This window comes from Salvelinus fontinalis, chromosome 14 (assembly GCF_029448725.1).
Source record: "Salvelinus fontinalis isolate EN_2023a chromosome 14, ASM2944872v1, whole genome shotgun sequence".
NCBI classification, from domain to species: domain Eukaryota; kingdom Metazoa; phylum Chordata; class Actinopteri; order Salmoniformes; family Salmonidae; genus Salvelinus; species Salvelinus fontinalis.
Genome location: NC_074678.1, coordinates 37,733,879 through 37,751,184, shown reverse-complemented (window position 1 = coordinate 37,751,184; position 17,306 = coordinate 37,733,879). Strand labels below are relative to the sequence as shown.

The 17,306-nt window shown below is 40.8% G+C and overlaps 2 protein-coding genes across 2 annotated transcripts in view; one reads left to right on the top strand and one right to left on the bottom strand.

The window, feature by feature from the left end:
* The window catches only part of ddah1 (dimethylarginine dimethylaminohydrolase 1), a 148,809-nt gene extending 140,962 nt beyond the window's left edge, over positions 1-7,847 (bottom strand). The window contains exon 1 of the mRNA XM_055861633.1: positions 7,249-7,847. Coding sequence (XP_055717608.1) covers positions 7,249-7,542 — 294 coding nt within the window. The 5' untranslated portion in view covers positions 7,543-7,847. The remainder of the gene's footprint in view (positions 1-7,248) is intronic.
* Positions 7,848-12,891: 5,044 nt separating this feature from the next.
* Positions 12,892-17,306, top strand: LOC129810768 (CCN family member 1-like). The gene is made up of 5 exons (XM_055861632.1): positions 12,892-14,600; positions 14,883-15,102; positions 15,500-15,844; positions 15,984-16,186; positions 16,308-17,306. Exons 1-5 carry the CDS (start codon positions 14,553-14,555, stop codon positions 16,608-16,610), a joined length of 1,119 nt encoding a protein of 372 aa, XP_055717607.1. The 5' UTR covers positions 12,892-14,552; the 3' UTR covers positions 16,611-17,306.

Genomic DNA, 17,306 nt, shown 5'->3' with positions numbered 1-17,306 from the left:
CACTCCCTCTCACTAACTCTGTGATGGTCATGGATGACAGTAATTGGCCAGACAAATAACCTCAGTCACCGTAATAACCGTTTTTAAGATGCACATTTTCACCTCTCCTCAGTTCCTGACTGCATGTGCTGCCATAGAAATAGAAAGAATAGAACGGGGTTTCCCATTTAAGTCAATGATGGCATAATACAACAACTTGATTGTTTCAGCAAGGAGCTACACGGTTTCATCACAGACAGCCTGTCTTGACTAGACAATGGTGCTGTGAGGGATGACCGAGGAAGAAAGCAGGACAGGGTGGGGATAAATAAACTATAAAGAGCTCCTGAGCCTAAATATTAGGTCTGGAGAAGTGGGCTTAGATATTGTGTCTGTGGAGAAGAGGCAGACTTCCTCTGTCCATCCTCTTCCTGAAGTACAACCTCAGTGGTATTATGGCTGTGTTATGACTGAGGTTGTTGTGGTCTTTTCAGTTGAATATTAAACGGGTACTAACCTGCTATTAAAAGGTCACTGTCTGGCTCTGGCTACAGGTGTGTCTATTCATGAACTAGGTGAATATGAAAAGAACTGGCACAGAACTATCACAAAGCTATATAAACAGCTATATAAGCATATATAAGGGGCGGTAGGTAGCCTAGTGGTTAGAGTGTTGGGCCAGTAACTGAAAGGTTGGTGGATCAAATCCCCCGAACTGGCAAGGTCAAAATCTGTCATTCTGCCCCTGAACAAGGCAGTTAACCCAATGTTCCTAGGCCGTCATTGTAAATAATAATTTGTTCTTAACCGACTTGCATAGTTAAATAAAAGGTTAAATAAAAAAATATAAACAGCTATATAAACAACACCATGTAACATCCCCCAATATGTTACAAATCACAGGATATAAACCCATCATAACAACTATCCCATGAATCTTATCAGAGTGAGTAATCACATGGTTAGCCTTATTAAGTTATATGTTATGAGCTGTATTTAAGGGATACTTCAAGATTTTGGCAACAAGGCCCTTTATCTACTTCCCCAGAGTCAGATGAACACATGGATATCATTTGTATGTCTCTGCGTGCAGTTTGAAGGAAGTAGCTAATTAACGCTAGCACAATTGCTAACTAGTGTTAGCACAATGTCTGGAAGTCTCTGGTAACTGCTAGCGTGCAATGACTGGAAGTCTATGGTATAGACTTCATCTGGAGGCGAAATTAACACAAACCTGTTTAGGCAAGGCGCTGGCTAGCGGAGTAGAACACCTGTTTAGGCGAGGCGCTGGCTAGCGGAGTAGAACACCTGTTTAGGCGAGGTGCTTGCTAGCGGAGTAGAACACCTGTTTAGGCGAGGTGCTGGCTAGAGGAGTAGAAACTACCTAGAACTTCCTTAATACTGGATGCAGAGACATAAAAATGAAAAAATAAAAATAAATCTGACTCTGGGGAAGTCATTACCAAAATCCAGAAGTATCCCTTTAAGGAAAGGTAAACACAGAATCATGGATGGAGGAACTTCACCAGTCAAGCAGGCCAGGCCAGGCAGCCATCACATAAGGAGCCATCTCAGAGCAGAAAGCAGCATCTCCCATTCTAGGGAGTTTTTCCTAGCCACCATGCTTCTACACCTACATTGCTTGCTGTTTGGGGTTTTAGGCTGGGTTTCTGTACAGCACTTTGTGACATCAGCTGATGTAAGAAGGGCTTTTTAAATACATTTGATTGATTGATCTCTGCAGTGTGTTTACAGGCTTTTAAATTAACTCTGATTGCTCCAGTGAGAATAATGGCAGATAAAGATTGAAGAGGTGAGGATCAGGCTAGCGGAGGGGAGTGTGGACTCCTCTGTCTCCTTAAATGTGAAGAGCCGTAGCCTCACTGTTAGAGCGACAGCAACAATAACCATCAGAGTGCAGTATTCTGGCTGGGGCAGAGTAGGTGATTGATGACTCAGGCTCATCAGACTACATCAGGGGAACAGATAAACACTTTAAGAAGACTGGAGGGAGGGGGGACTATTTACCTGACATACAGTTATTGCTGAATGGAGAGAGAGAGCGAGAGAGAGAAAGAAAGAGAGAGAGAGAGAACGAAAGAATGAAAGAAAGAAAGAGCAAATGGTAAATGATAGTCAGCTACGAGTACAATAACACTCAAGTCAAACAACTCTGCTCTGCCTAAACTATCCCAGGTTTGGATAATTGAGCCTCCATGATCTTTGTTCTTCTTCTCATAAACTGAGTTAATAAGCTCAGTAAAACAGGAAATTGAGAAGTTCTGAGTGTTACTCTAGATAAGAGCTTCTCTGAATGATATTCTGCCAACAGCCGCATCACACACTATTAATTTATTAATATTTTTGGCATGGCCTATTATAGTGATAAGGGATTGGAATTTGATTAAGAGTAGATCAGTTTTACTGATAGCTAATGTCTGCTCTCTCTGGCAATTGTTGCCTCCCTGACCTTCAACTGTCACTTCAGTTTTTTGTACTAATATGTATAATTAATATGCTAGAGTCAATAAGAGCCAAGGAAGACATCTCCTTTGACGAGGCCATTGATGTCAACATGGAAGGTTTCAACTACACACACAAACATATACAATCACACACGACACACGCATTCTTGCTCGGTTGCACACACACACACGTACGCATGCACACTCACACTATTCCTTGAGGTCTGAAAGCCACATGAGTAATACAATCCTTATGCACTCTTAACTGAGAGTATCCATCAATATTGATCAATAAGGCCCCTGACCAAGAAATCTATCTCAATATTTGCTGCTGCTGCCAGAGCTAATGGTTCAGACAGGACTTCTTAATTAGGCTGGGTTGGACAGGACTTCTTAATTAGGCTGGGTTGGACAGGACTTCCTAATTAGGCTGGGTTGGACAGGGCCCAGTCATGCACACTTCATATCATCTGAATAGTGCTTCACAGTTGATATGAAATCTATTGCACAGAGGCCTTGAGCTGTGCACTTTTTCTATTCCATCCGGTTCAGGATGAGTACTTGTGAGGAGATTACAGTAAGTTCACAGTGACAACTTCTGGAGTGCATAGTTAAAGTTTTAATGAATGAGTTTAAAAACAGTAAAAACGCAGTCCAACTTTACTTAGATGTTAATAGAAGGCTATGCTCTTCAGACATCATCATAGTAATCATAACAAAGTTTACTTATGAAACAGGCTTTAAAAGGGAATCACTGTCACGCTTGTGATGTTTTGTTTCTGTTGCTGAGAACACATGGAACACAGAACAAGGGAAACCCTTTGTTAGAGGAGACTACATTAAACCAACACAACCCTTGGCCTGTCACACACACACGTCAGCTGTTTTACCCACAGACAAGCACACAAGGACACACAACCCTGTGAGAAGAGTCAGTGGGAATCCATATCAAACGCAACTCCCATTGCGTAACCAATAGCCAAAACCAACTGAAGGGTAAACTCCACAGTTATGCAAGCGCCACATATAAGATAGTGTGATAATTGATGCATGGGGAGAGGAAACTTTGCAGCAGACCTTTACATGCTGGGACAAATGTATCTGTCAAACACTTTCAGAATATTTGAGCTGCACTTGATGTAGTTCCCCCAGATGCCAGTACAATTAAACTATTGTAATAGCCCAAAAAGTGCAAACTCCAAGCTAAATCAAGCATATCTCAATAATCAGATTTGATTACTATGCATTTGACCCAGGCCTGGTATTGGTGACGTAATGTACCACCTGAATGTCCCGTGGTTTGTTCCAAATGATAAATGTTGAGTGAGCCCACCCAGTTCATAACTAACCAGAATTAACAGCTAGGAACCAAAGGTCAATGTCTGTTATCAGAAATTCTGAACTCTGCCAAACAAACACCTTATATTCCTTTTGGACTTCTTTATATACTAAAGGCAGTTGTGAAAGTAAGCCAATACGGTCTGGCAAAATAAATAGTGGGGGTACGCCGTACCCGTAAATCACAATAATTAACACAAAATGCCAAGGAAACTACAGCATAGACAATTACACCATTATCTAACATTACTGCATGCCAGCCGCATGAAAAATGTGTGGTACACACTCTTACATTTTCTTAAAGTGGAGATGAGTGGCTGATACCGAGACACTGTGGACAACAGTGGATGCACCAATTCAGGCTACAAGTGTAGGCCTAATGAAAATAGCAGAATGTCATTACAATACACATAGGTGTTCTGTAACAGATGAGCAATGTTTGGATTCTGAAATTATTTTGAGTGGACAAAAGCGTGCGTGTAGCCTACAGGAGCACTTTTTTGAAGTGATTGTTTTACAAACAGATTTAAACATGACTGGTTGTGTTTACGTTACATTAAAAGGTAATACATGTTAAAAGTTATGACAAATGTACTAGTACTACTAGGCCCACAGAAATCCTATGAAATGAATAGAGATTCTATAAGTAATTCTATGATTACACCTAGGCTATAATTTTTTGTTGTTGTTGCATGTATCACCTTGCACACACAGGGAGTCCGTACCGGTAAGAAATTAAATCTACCTTCACACCTGAATAAAGGTACCATTAATCCTTATCTTGAGTAGATTCCATTTGTATTATTAATCTTACATTTACTACCGTAATGGGTTTTATATACCAATTTTACAATTAAATGATATTTGTTGAAGAAGCCTCTGGACTTCACAAGGATACGCCAGATCATACATTCTGCCAATCGTCCACTGGTTTAATCTTGGTAAAGCTAATCTAAAAATATTGGTAAAGCTACTCTAAACCTCTGAAGTGAAGAGCATACAGTAGAAATAGCTTCCACCATTTGGTTACATGAGACCAGGATTTATTATGGTATTATCTTTCTGGACTGAACTGGAGGAACCCTTTTGATGTTGTCCTCAGCAGTCTGTTAGTAAAACAAACGTTAAGTTCTCTTCTTAGGTCTTTTAAGGATTGCTTACGCAACAAGCAGTCAGATTCTCTCTCTATCTCGACAGTGTCTCTCATCAGAGCACTAATCTATCAAACACATTTTAGGCCAAATCCCTATTACTGATGAAACTGGTAGAAACCGGAAGTCTATAGGAAGTCAAGAACATCTAACCAGTATATGTGGCAGTCACAAATGACTAGCTGAGAGGGCTAGGTTCTGGGATACAGAGAAGGATCAGAAGACTGTCCTTTCTTCCCCATCGCCCAGCCAATAAAGCTTGGTTAAACCAGTGAATGCTGCGCCCACGGTGACACACACACACACACACTATAATATGAGCTCCTTACTGATGCTGCTGGTGGACTCATTTACCTCTGGGATTCTGAGATCAGAAGACAGAGGCTGGGCCAATTAGAGAGAAAACAGGCTGTTTGTTTAGTATTAGAAAGACAGGAAGAGAATCCACATGAAAGACTGTAGAGGCATGTTAAATAACCCTGAGGTCTAAACAGTAAATGTGTTGCATGAAAGCGATCGATTCTTCTAACCAAGGTTAGAGGGGCTGGCATTTGAAGTTTAACTATACCCTTCTTATGAATGAAACTGGATGTAATCTATCCAGTCGTATTAGTACAACCTTTTTATTGTGAGAGGCATTGGACAGCTTTTAAACACGTGTATCCGTCCCGGGTTGTCCGTGGAGACTAAAAAACATATTACTCACAGAACTAAACGCTGGGCTCTGGGAGCTAACACCAGTCTTCAGGTCTATTAATGCAAGGATAGTTCACTCATCCACCTCTGCTAGACTTCACAACGTCTGTAAGCCCCAGCAGCTGTGTGATTCAAGTCACAGCAACAATGTGACCAACCATGTATCGATAATACTTAGACTTGGTAGGGCATTACGACTCTTTATGGCATGGTCATAAAGACTTCATGAATGCTAAATGTTACATTATCACGAATCTCTCTAAGTAAACAATACCTTTTCCATTTGATGCAGCAATACACCTTTTTAAATGTAACCTTTATTTAACTAGGCAAGTCAGTTAAGAACAAATTCTTATTTACAATGATGGCCTACACCGGCCAAACCCAGACGACACTGGGCTAATTGTGCGCCGCCCAATGGGACCCAATTACAGCCGGTTGTGATACAGCCTGGATTCAAACCAGGGTGTCTGTAGTGACACCTCTTGCACTGAGATACAGTGCCTTAGACCGCTGTGCCACTCGGGAGCCCTACATTACATGGAGACACTAGTCAGATCCAAAATAGTCCTGCTGACCAAACCTTTGACCAATACATGTCCTGTATGTGGAGAGCCATCATGATCACCAGGTTTACAGACCTCCCACTGGTGTGGACTGGGCCCATTAGCAGCGCCTGAGCCCAGCAGAGGTGACTGATGCGATACGACATGGGCTTTCACTGAGCCCGTCCGACCGTCAAACACGCTGTCACCACACAGACAACATGGAACCACACAGTCAGTCTGCAGCCCACGGTGCCCATAAATACTGTGAATATGTTAAGTCTGTTTATATTCAGTCTTCTTTATTAGGGTATACAATTAAGTAAACAGGCAGTAAAAACCTCCCTGTCCATAGCCTGCTGTGTGTACATGCATAACTTATTGGTGTGAGGGTATGTAGTTTATAATATGGACATACTCATACGGCATACTACTATTATGGGGAAAAGACTGACATGCATTGCACTAATCTGTGCCAAGAGATCTCTGCCTAGGAATTATGACTGTATCAATGAATGCATCTATTTTCACAGGTCAGATGATGATATCCACATGCCTCCTCATTACTGAATGTGCTCTAGTACTGTTCGCAAACAGGAAATCACAGACTACAACCTAATATCTGTTGATAGCTCACATCTGACTAGACAGCTGTCAGTATTAGGTTATGGTAGAAAACAGTTTTTGTAAAGAATCGCATTTTCCATCACACATCATGTAGCTAGAGAACTATGCTCATCATGTACTCTATTGTTATAACAGACAAATGTCGTGTTCTGCCAGGAATCAGGACATAAATTAAAACTTAAGTTGGACAGTGGTCCTCGTGTGACCATATCTGGTCCTCTTTCCAAGGGCGTTTCCGTTCTGATGATGGCTAATCACATATCCCTTCCTTTGTATAGGCTACCGTTACATTGTAGCCATACGACCTCGATATGGCGCTCTGACAGTGATACATATTCCATGCATTATGAACAAAAGATGACAACAGTAGACCATAGATCCATACTTGAAGTAAGCACATGGTCAACAGAGTCATGTTTTTCTAAAATAAATAGATACTTTATTTACCTCTTTCCTTCTGCTCTCTGCCCCGGGTCTGGTGATCAGAGCCGTATCACCGCAAACCACCGCAGCATCCTCCACGAACACACAGTCCGGGAGCGACTCGTCGGCAGGGAGTTCAATCACCTCCAGCCCGAGTTTCTGCTTCAGAACCCCGACGTATACCTCATGTTCTCTCCGAGCTTTCTCCAGGTCCACGTCCGAAACGTTCATCCTCAGTGCCTCCTTGGCAAGGGAAGAGGGGATAGCTCGAACAACGGCGTGAGTGAAGTTACCAAAATCTGCCATCACACCAGCCATGTTCCGTTGATTGTTGTTATCCACAAATTGCTCAAACAAATTGCTCGAACAGTAGGCTATAATATACGAGAGCGAATGTTGTGGGTGTCTCTCTGTTGATTTAGCTTTGTTCGTTTGCTTTTCTTTTGGTTCTTTTTATTTACTAAACTGACAGCTCAACTCAAATAGGCAACAAGCAAGAGACAACGGTTTGATGACGCGCATTAACGTACAAATACGTGAACGAATGTAACCGCTAGTATCGATTCCCCGTGAAGCCACCGCTCAGCCCGACATGTGACAGGCAATGTGGCTCGTAAACAGCACAAGCTGATTGAGACGCTCTGGCTGGCGCTCAGTTACTTGGTAACAACTTTCTATTACTTTGTAACATCGTTCTATCATCAACGAACAAATGGGTTACAAAATCACCACAATGTCTTTACATAAAATAATGTCAGTTAAGGCTAGTGCATAATCATTAATCAAACTTATAAAAATGTAGACTACAGCCACGTGGGTGTTTCACAGTCTTTTCATTCAAATAGCAAATCTTTATTAATGTGTACATTTCATAACCATATTTTGCAAAAGTTGATATAAAGATCATGGTCACTGTCATCTCTGGCGTATTATTGCAATAGGCCTACCTGCCAGTTTAGCAAGTGTCAATGCCAAAGCAAAACAAAATACAATTTGTGATTTTTTCACGTAAGAAATTTATATGGGTGTTATGAAACCATTGAGCTCTCAACTATTGACAGTAATTTCCTGACAATAACCCCTCCCCCATCCCTGCTAAAACAAAGTGTGCTTCTTTGACAAGCTATTCCAAGCCATGGTGCATTTCCACTAGGGACTTACACCAGTGGTTTACCCAAAAGGCTCAGACTCAATGGGCCATGGCCTGAGTGGACCTGCTCTGACTTGGACCCAAGGCCATGGGCACTGGTACTTTTCAGCTGTTAAAACATGGTTTAACATTTTCCACCATTAACACCTTCTCACAAAGAACTGTCTTGATGATGCAGAGGTTGTTGATTCTGCTCTTCACAAGTCCTCAGTGTCAGCCCTAGTTATACAGAAACAAAGTTACCAAAAAATAAAACTAGAGCTTACATTACCATAATCACTGGTGCTGCACTGGAAAAAACACATCACTTTCCGATACAGCTGCCTAATGGGGTTGAGACTACAGCATCCCCCAGCATATCACAGTGTACGGCAATAATGGAACTACATATATTCACAGTGAACAAAACATATATTTCTGAATTATTTCTAATGTCAGCATCCACCAGCATATTATTTTCACAATGAATGGGAATAACAGATTTCACATCCACACTGAAATATGGACAAAGCACATATTTATTTCTGTTATATTGGTCGTCTTAAAACCTCTTCAACAGCCAGTGAAACTGCTGGGCGCCAAATTCAAATACAGAAATACTCATTATAAAAATTCAGAAAACAAAACATACTTTACATAGGTTTAAAGATTAACTTATTCTGAATCCAACCACAGTGTCAGATTTTAAAAATGCTTTACGGCGAAAGCATACCTTACGATTATTTGAGAACATAGCCCAGCAGACAAATCATTACAAACAGTAACCAGCCAAGTAGAAGAGTTACACAAGTCAGAAATAGAGATAAAATTAATCCCTTACCTTTGATGATCTTCATATGGTTGCACTCAGCAGACATTCATTTACTCAACAAATGTTCCTTTTGTTCGATAAAGTCTCTTTATATCCAAAAACCTCAGTTTTGTTCATGCGTTTTCTTCAGTAATCCACATGCTCAAACGCAGTCAAAACAGGCAGACAAAAAATCCAAATTGTATCCGTAAAGTTCATAGAAACATGTCAAACGATGTTTATATTCAATCGTCAGGTTGTTTTTAGCCTAAATAATCGATAATATTTCAACCGGACAATAACGTTGTCAATATAAAAAGTAAACAAGAAAGGCACTCTCTCTATTCGCGCGCATGAAAAATCTCTGTGACACTTTAGGGTCCACTCATTCAGACTGCTCTCATTTCCTAATTTTTTAGAATACAAGCCTGAAACAATTTCTAAAGACTGTTGACATCTAGTGGAATGCATTGGAACTGCAATTTGAGTCCTAAGTCAATGGATACTGTAATGGCATTGAATAGAAAACTACAAAACCAACAAAAAAAACTACTTCCCGAATGGATTTTTCTCAGATTTTTGCCTGCCAAATCAGTTCTGTTATACTCACAGACACTATTTTAACAGTTTTGGAAACTTTAGAGTGTTTTCTATCCAAATCTACCAGTAATATGCATATCACATCTTCTGGGCCCGAGAAGCAGGCAGTTTAATTTGGGCATGCTTTTCATCTAAAATTCCGAATGCTGCCCCCTACCCTAGAGAAGTTAATATAACAGTTGATGTCGGAAGTTTACATACACCTTAGCCAAATACATTTAAACTCAGTTTTTCACAATTCCTAACATTTAATCCTAGTAAAAATTCCCTGTCTTTGGTCAGTTAGGATCACCACTTTTTTTTAAGAATGTGAAATGTCAGAATAATAGTAGAGAGAAATATTTATTTCAGCTTTTATTTCTTTCATCACATTCCTAGTGGGTCAGAAGTTTACATACACTCAATTAGTATTTGGTAGCATTGCCTTTCAATTGTTTAACTTGGGTCAAACCTTTTGGGTAGCCTTCCACAAGCTTTCCACAATAAGTTGGGTGAATTTTGGCCCATTCCTCCTGACAGAGCTGGTGTAACTGAGTCAGATTTGTAGGCCTCCCTGCTCGCACACGCTTTTTCAGTTCTGCACACACATTTTCTATAGGATTGAGGTCAGGGCTTTGTGATGGCCACTTCAATACCTTGACTTTGTTGTCCTTAAGCCACTTTGACACAACTTTGGAAGTATGCTTGGGGTCATTGTCCATTTGGAAGACCCACTTCCGACCAAGCTTTAACTTCCTGACTGATGTCTTGAGATGTTGCTTCAATATATCCACATAATTTTCCATCCTCATGATGCCTTCAATTTTCCCCTCCTGCAGCAAAGCACCTCCACAACATGATGCTGCCACCCCCGTGCTTCACGGTTGGGATGGTGTTCTTTGGTTTGCAAGCCTCCACCTTTTTCCTCCAAACATAACAATGGGCATTATGGCCAAACAGTTCTATTTTTGTTTCATCAGACCAGAGGACATTTCTCCAAAAAGTTTGATCTTTGTCCCCATATGCAGTTGCAAACCGTAGTCTGGCTTTTTTATGGTGTTTTTGGAGCAGTGGCTTCTTCCTTACTGAGCGCCCTTTCAGGTTATGTCGATATATAACTCGTTTTACTGTGGATATAGATACTTTTGTACCTGTTTCCTCCAGCATCTTCACAAGGTCCTTTGCTGTTGTTCTGGGATTGATTTGCACTTTACGCACCAAAGTACATTCATCTCTAGGAGACAGAACGCATCTCCTTCCTGAGCGGTATGACATCTGCGTGGTCCCATGGTGTTTATACTTTTGCACTTTTGTTTGTACAGATGAACGTGGTACCTTCAGGCGTTTGGAAATTGCTCCCAAGGATGAACCAGACTTGTGGAGGTCTACAATTGTTTTTCTGAGGTCTTGGCTGATTTCCTTTGATTTTCCCATGATGTCACGCAAAGAGGCACTGAGTTTGAAGGTAGGCCTTGAAATACATCCACATGTACACCCCCAATTGACTCAAATTATGTCAAGTAGCCTATCAGAAGCTTCTAAAGCCGTGACATAATTTTCTGGAATTTTCCAAGCTGTTTAAAGGCAAGTCAACATAGTGTATGTAAACTTCTGACCCACTGGAATTGTGATACAGTGAATTATAAGTGAAATAATATGTCTGTAAACAATTGTTGGAAAAATTACTTGTGTCATGCACACAGTAGTTGTCCTAACTAGTTGATTTTTTTCACAGATTTTTTAAAGACAGGAGACAGGAGCACACAACAAACATCCGTTACGACTGTAGGTAAAACAGGCTCAGGAATAGAAACATTACCATGGAACAAGAGCTAACTCGTGACTAAGCTGAGAGAGTGTCCATAAGAACACCTCATAATTCACTGAGCTTCCGTCCCAGAGTTCCATGAGCTGACATGGAAAGGAAGCTTCTACAACGCCCACTGCATAATGCAGTTATGACACATACGTTGACAAAATATGTTATTGTTATCCTTTGTTTGAACAGGCAAACAGCCTATCATACTGTTCTGTTTTATACTAGTGTATCGGACAATAGACTGGGATGCAGTGAGTAAAGAAAATAAAAGCAGAGCCATTGCACTGCCACTTTCTCATAAGGGGGGGCGGGGAAGAGGTGGATGGAAAATATGATGATTGCCATTAAACATTACTACATGGATACGCATGTCCAGCCCTGGTTGCCTGGCGATGTTTACAGAATGGGTAATTGCGGAATGAATATCGTTATGGGATGTTATTCCATGGTTCCATGGCGCACAATGACAGTACTGTTTCCTATAACATAATATTCCCTCATAAGGGAAAAGGGAAGAATCAGAACAACATGCCTGGCAGAGCAGAACAATGATAATCAGAAGCATCTCACTGAGCTCATGGGGTTAAACTCAACACAGAGGGACTAAGTAAAGAGGTCAGAGGTCATAATGGATATGGTAATGGTAGGATGGCACAGGATACATTTGACATTAAGGACCAATTGATGTTTGGGAAACAAGCGTCATCACTATCATTTGAATCAGATGACATAAGTATTACTTAGGGCTAGATGTGCAGTGTGCACACAACACAAACCTAATAAGCAAAACTCACATGGGCACATGTGGCACTTTGGGAGTCTGACACTCAAAATAGACACTTGCTGATGCCAACTGTGAAGTGGTGACATAATGCCAGTGACACATTTCATGAGCTTTAAATGTCTGTCTGGGTTAATCGATGAAGATTCCCAAGCTTTTTGATGAATGACTAAAGATATACCCACAGACACCTCAAAAGGACTCAAACAATGAGGAAAATGTTGACAATATGTCAACAAACTTAACCATAGCATAACACCATCTAGTGTCTTAAACTGGAAGTATGAAAATGTAGACAATTGACAGAAATAAAGTCCGCATCAAGATACAGCATATTCAATATCTATTTAGTGGGTACCCAAATAATGATTGTCAACAGTCGAACTTCCAACGTCAGATGGAAAGGTGACGACTCAATTAAGATACTTCAATATATTTATACACCATAAGAACAAAGTGAAAAAGCAATTGCGTATCCACAACATTTTAAAACAAACTGATTAGTAAAGTTAAAGTAAAACAGACAAACTCACCTGAGGGAGATTATCCGTGGTCTTGACAACTATTCTCCGTTAGTTATTTGTTCAGCGCTCTCTCGGTATCACGTCATGTAAGTTTAAGTATAAATTTACAAAAAAAAAACATTTCCGACTCACGGGTTAAAAAAAACTTCAGGGATAGTATAAATATGGTATTATTGTCATATCGTTCTCCGTTTAACTGTCATATTTTGGTTGCAAATAACCCCGTTTTTCAACCATTTGTTTTTCAAACATCACGTTTGTTTTCTCGGTCAAATCCTGTTTGCAATGATTTCTGATCTCTGAATATCAAATTCCGATAAAATGTCACTTATTTGAAACGCAAATAATAGGACTATGAACTAGTTGGTTATGCTCTCCCCAAACCAACATCGTATGTGGAATATTGGATCACTGTTGTTGATTATTTTTTCAAAACGTGATGGACAGATTGCGTAAAAAGTAAATTAACCCAAGGAGGAATACTAAGGAATTTCCTGCATGAAGAACATATTTAACAACCCTTTAAGCTGTCAGGAATGCTTTGTGGTTGGCTAGAGGGAGAAATATGTTAATAATGTAGGCTTCTGCCATACCAAATATGGCGACATTGTTACGTCTGGAGTGTGGTTCTCATCTGGAAATGCTTAGAATGAAGGGGAGAGCAGGCCAAAAATAGAAGCCGTAAACTTTATTTCTCCCATTCCTCTCAAACGCGCACAGAATCTCCGAATTCCGGGACGTCTCTCCCCTAAACTGTGAACAGTTACAGTACATTTAGAATAACGAAAGTAATGTATTGATATAGGGGCTATAAGACCATTCTCTGACAGAATGATCCCATCATAAGAATCGAATCTCGCAACAAATTCAAAATAATTTATGAGGTGAAGCAGTGACAGCATGACAATATCATACCTTTTAATAGCTTTGGCAACTGTTGCATAACTGACCGCAATAAGAGGTTGTAAAATAATGTATAATATAAACCATCTATACACATGTTATAACACAGTAAACACCTATATCAAAATGAAGAAGAAATGGAAAAGGCAGTATTACAGTATTCTTTATTTTTCTTTTTAATATTATCTATCAACGCGAAGTAAAAATAAGTGGAAACAAACAGATCAAACTGCTTTGATTTTTTTTTTTATCCCACTTCTAAATTAAAGAAAATGTGTACCCTAACCCTTGGCTCATAACAAAACAGCTGTGAACCTGTGAGAAAACCAATAAAGCAAAACAAAGTATAAAGGTAGACAGTAGAGACGGCAAACGGCGAAGGGAAAACATTTGTTCAGTTCTAGGGGAAAATGTATTTTTGAAAAAAAGTTAGACAGGGTGGTGCTTAGCTTCGATGGAAAACGCGCCAAGAAACATTCCTCGCATAGTTTTGGAACAGTTCAGCAGTCAGCCAACGACGACGTCAGCTTTCACTACAGTATAAAAGACAGGAGGTACTCTGCTTCAGCAGACTGCAACTTGCAACCAGAGCAACACTTATTAAGCCTCGACTCTCCAAAGAGACTAGAAAACAAACCAAATCGCTACAGACGAGACGACTGACCGCTACACTTAGGATAAAAATACATTTGCAAAGACTTATAGCAAGACATCGTAAAGGGAATAGCAAAATAAAATATATATTTTATTTAATAGGCTACGCAACAAAGAGAAACGCAAATATGTTCATTTTCTCCATCGTCGTGATATCAATTGGAACCTTCAATATGGTAAGTCATTTTCTCTAAGCAATATTTCAGTTTAAAGTTGTCTATGACTTGTTATGACTTTGAATAGATCGGAACGAATACTAAATGAATGCTTTATTGTCTGGGGAATAAAATGTAACGTTATCACACTGGTTTGGAAACCTGTTGCAATCACATCGTTGTATATGAACCGCACTGTTTGAAAATACTAAATAATCTATGTAAATACAACCTGAACATGTGGCAGTTTTAAGATGTTGCTTACAAAGTATATATCATCATCGAGCTCTGTTATCTGCGCAGGTTCTTTCCTCCTCTTCTTGCCCCTCGGTCTGCGAGTGCCCGATGGAGCTGCCCAGGTGCGCGCCTGGTGTGAGCCTCGTAGTGGATAGCTGCGGGTGCTGCAAAGTCTGCGCGAGACAACTCAACGAGGACTGCAGTATGACAGAGCCTTGCGACCACACCAAAGGACTCGAGTGCAACTTTGGGGCCAGCTTCGGTGCTATGCGTGGCATCTGCCGTGGTAGGTGTCTCTTTCCAATCCTGCTATGCTGTAAACAGATTTTAGGTATGAATAATGGTAGTTTGCAAACTTGAGTAAATGAACATGGTAGAAAGAGAAGCTAGTGGTATTTTTACTTGAGGGAATAAGAGGACCATGTGATTTCAACTCTAAGGAATGTAACTAGGCACCTCAGTCTAAACTCTAAAGCACAAACATCCTGCTCTGGAAGAAAGTGATCCCCCCTCAGTGGTTCCTGTCCTCTGGCAGCCCTAGCCTTCTGAATAATTTTTTTACAGTTTAAACCAAGCCTCCCTCAGACAGCCTCAGCCAGCATGTAATCTGTGATGTCTATAGCAGACACTAGTCTACTGAAAAGTGGAATAACAGCCATTTACCCCTCTTTTCTCCTCCACAGCTAAGTCAGAAGGAAGACCCTGTGAATACAACAGCAGGATTTACCAAAACGGAGAGAGCTTCCAGCCTAACTGCAAGCACCAGTGCACATGCATCGATGGGGCTGTGGGCTGCGTCCCCCTGTGCCCTCAGGAGCTCTCCCTGCCCAACCTGGGCTGTGCCAACCCAAGGCTGGTCAAGGTGGCAGGCCAGTGCTGCGAGGAGTGGGTATGTGATGACGGAAAGGACACTGACATCATTGACAAGCTGTTTGGCAAAGACAGCATGACTGAAGAGTCAGAGAGTGACCTCACCAACAGGAACGAGCTCATCGCCATTGTCAAGGGAGGACTCAAGTCTCTAGCTGGTAAGCAGTCTCTATCTAGCAGCAGCCATTTTGAATTTCAGCTTTCAAAAATGACATTTTCCTTTGCCTCAAATGTTGAAGCCCATACCAGACCCGTTTCTAATGTTTTCTTGCCTTTTCCTGCCTTTTCTCCTTACAGCTTTCAGAGTGCAGCCTGAGAGCCACATGTTTGAGAGTCAGAAGTGCATTGTCCAGACCACTCCTTGGTCCCAGTGCTCCAAGACCTGTGGCACAGGCATCTCCACCCGAGTCACCAACAACAACAGCGAGTGCAAACTGGTTAAAGAGACACGCATCTGTGAAGTGCGGCCATGCACCCAGTCTCCCTACTCCAGCCTTAAGGTAAGCTCCAGCTACCAAGACTAAACTGAAACATGGCATACAATCCAACAAAACCAACACTGCTCAGCTTGTTTATGGAAACTCTTGACTGACTGTTTCTCTCCCCTTGTTCCTCCAACAGAAAGGAAAGAAGTGCAGCAGAACCAAGAAGTCTACCCAGGTTCAGAAGTTCACCTATGCCGGCTGCTCCAGCCTGAAGAAGTACAGGTCCAAGTACTGTGGATCTTGTGTGGACGGCCGCTGCTGTTCCCCCCAGCAGACCCGCACCATCCGGGTCAAGTTCCACTGCGAGGACGGAGAGACCTTCAACAAGAACGTCATGATGATCGAGTCCTGCAAATGCACCTTCAACTGTCCCCACGCCAACGAAGCCTCCTACCCCTTCTACAGACTCTTCAACGACATCCACAAGTTCAGAGACTAAATCAAATCTGATTGTGCAGAGAACCGACCCCTGAGAGATCCCAAAACAACAACATTGACAATGGTAGTCCATCTAAATGCAGGGGTGCAACTCAATCGCCAATGAACTATCAACTTCCTGTTGTAACTAGATTCCCAAGGAATTATAGGCTTGCATCATGAGGACTTTATTAAGTGCACTGTCTGCTGTGACCGAATCAGCATTCTAAATTAAGATTCGCTTCATACTACTGGAGCATCAGAGTAGCTTCGTTATGGAGCAAAATGTAAATTAACATGTGGAAATGACAATGTATGTTAATATGTTGATATCAATTCGTTGTGTATATTTTCGAGCGATAAGTACCAACCAGACATGACCCAAACAAACTTTAGACGTGTGTGTATGGATGTTGTTTGGATATGCAGATACGTAATTTAATTAAGTATAACATGATCTTGTAACCTAATGAACCAAGACACCACATGTTACCGTGGTTCCATACATGTTCGTGTTTTGTGGCAGCTAAGGACCTTCCCAACTTTATCAAGAAAGACAAAGCGAAACATATCAAATGAATGTTTTCATTATTGTTATTAATATTATTTATCAAATTGTAGCTACTTTATTTAGATTTGTGTCATACTGGAATAAATTGTAAAAATGATTTAATTTTATATGTTACAAAATAAAACATATTTATTTATGAAATGTTAA

What these genes read in the sequence shown, in the direction of transcription:
- LOC129810768 (XM_055861632.1), top strand. Translation starts at nt 14,553, where the DNA reads ATGTTCATTTTCTCCATCGTCGTGATATCAATTGGAACCTTCAATATG. An exon ending in AGGACTCAAGTCTCTAGCTG is followed by an intron (nt 15,845 to 15,983) that starts GTAAGCAGTCTC and finishes TTCTCCTTACAG; the next exon opens with CTTTCAGAGTGCAGCCTGAG. An exon ending in CTCCCTACTCCAGCCTTAAG is followed by an intron (nt 16,187 to 16,307) that starts GTAAGCTCCAGC and finishes TTCCTCCAACAG; the next exon opens with AAAGGAAAGAAGTGCAGCAG.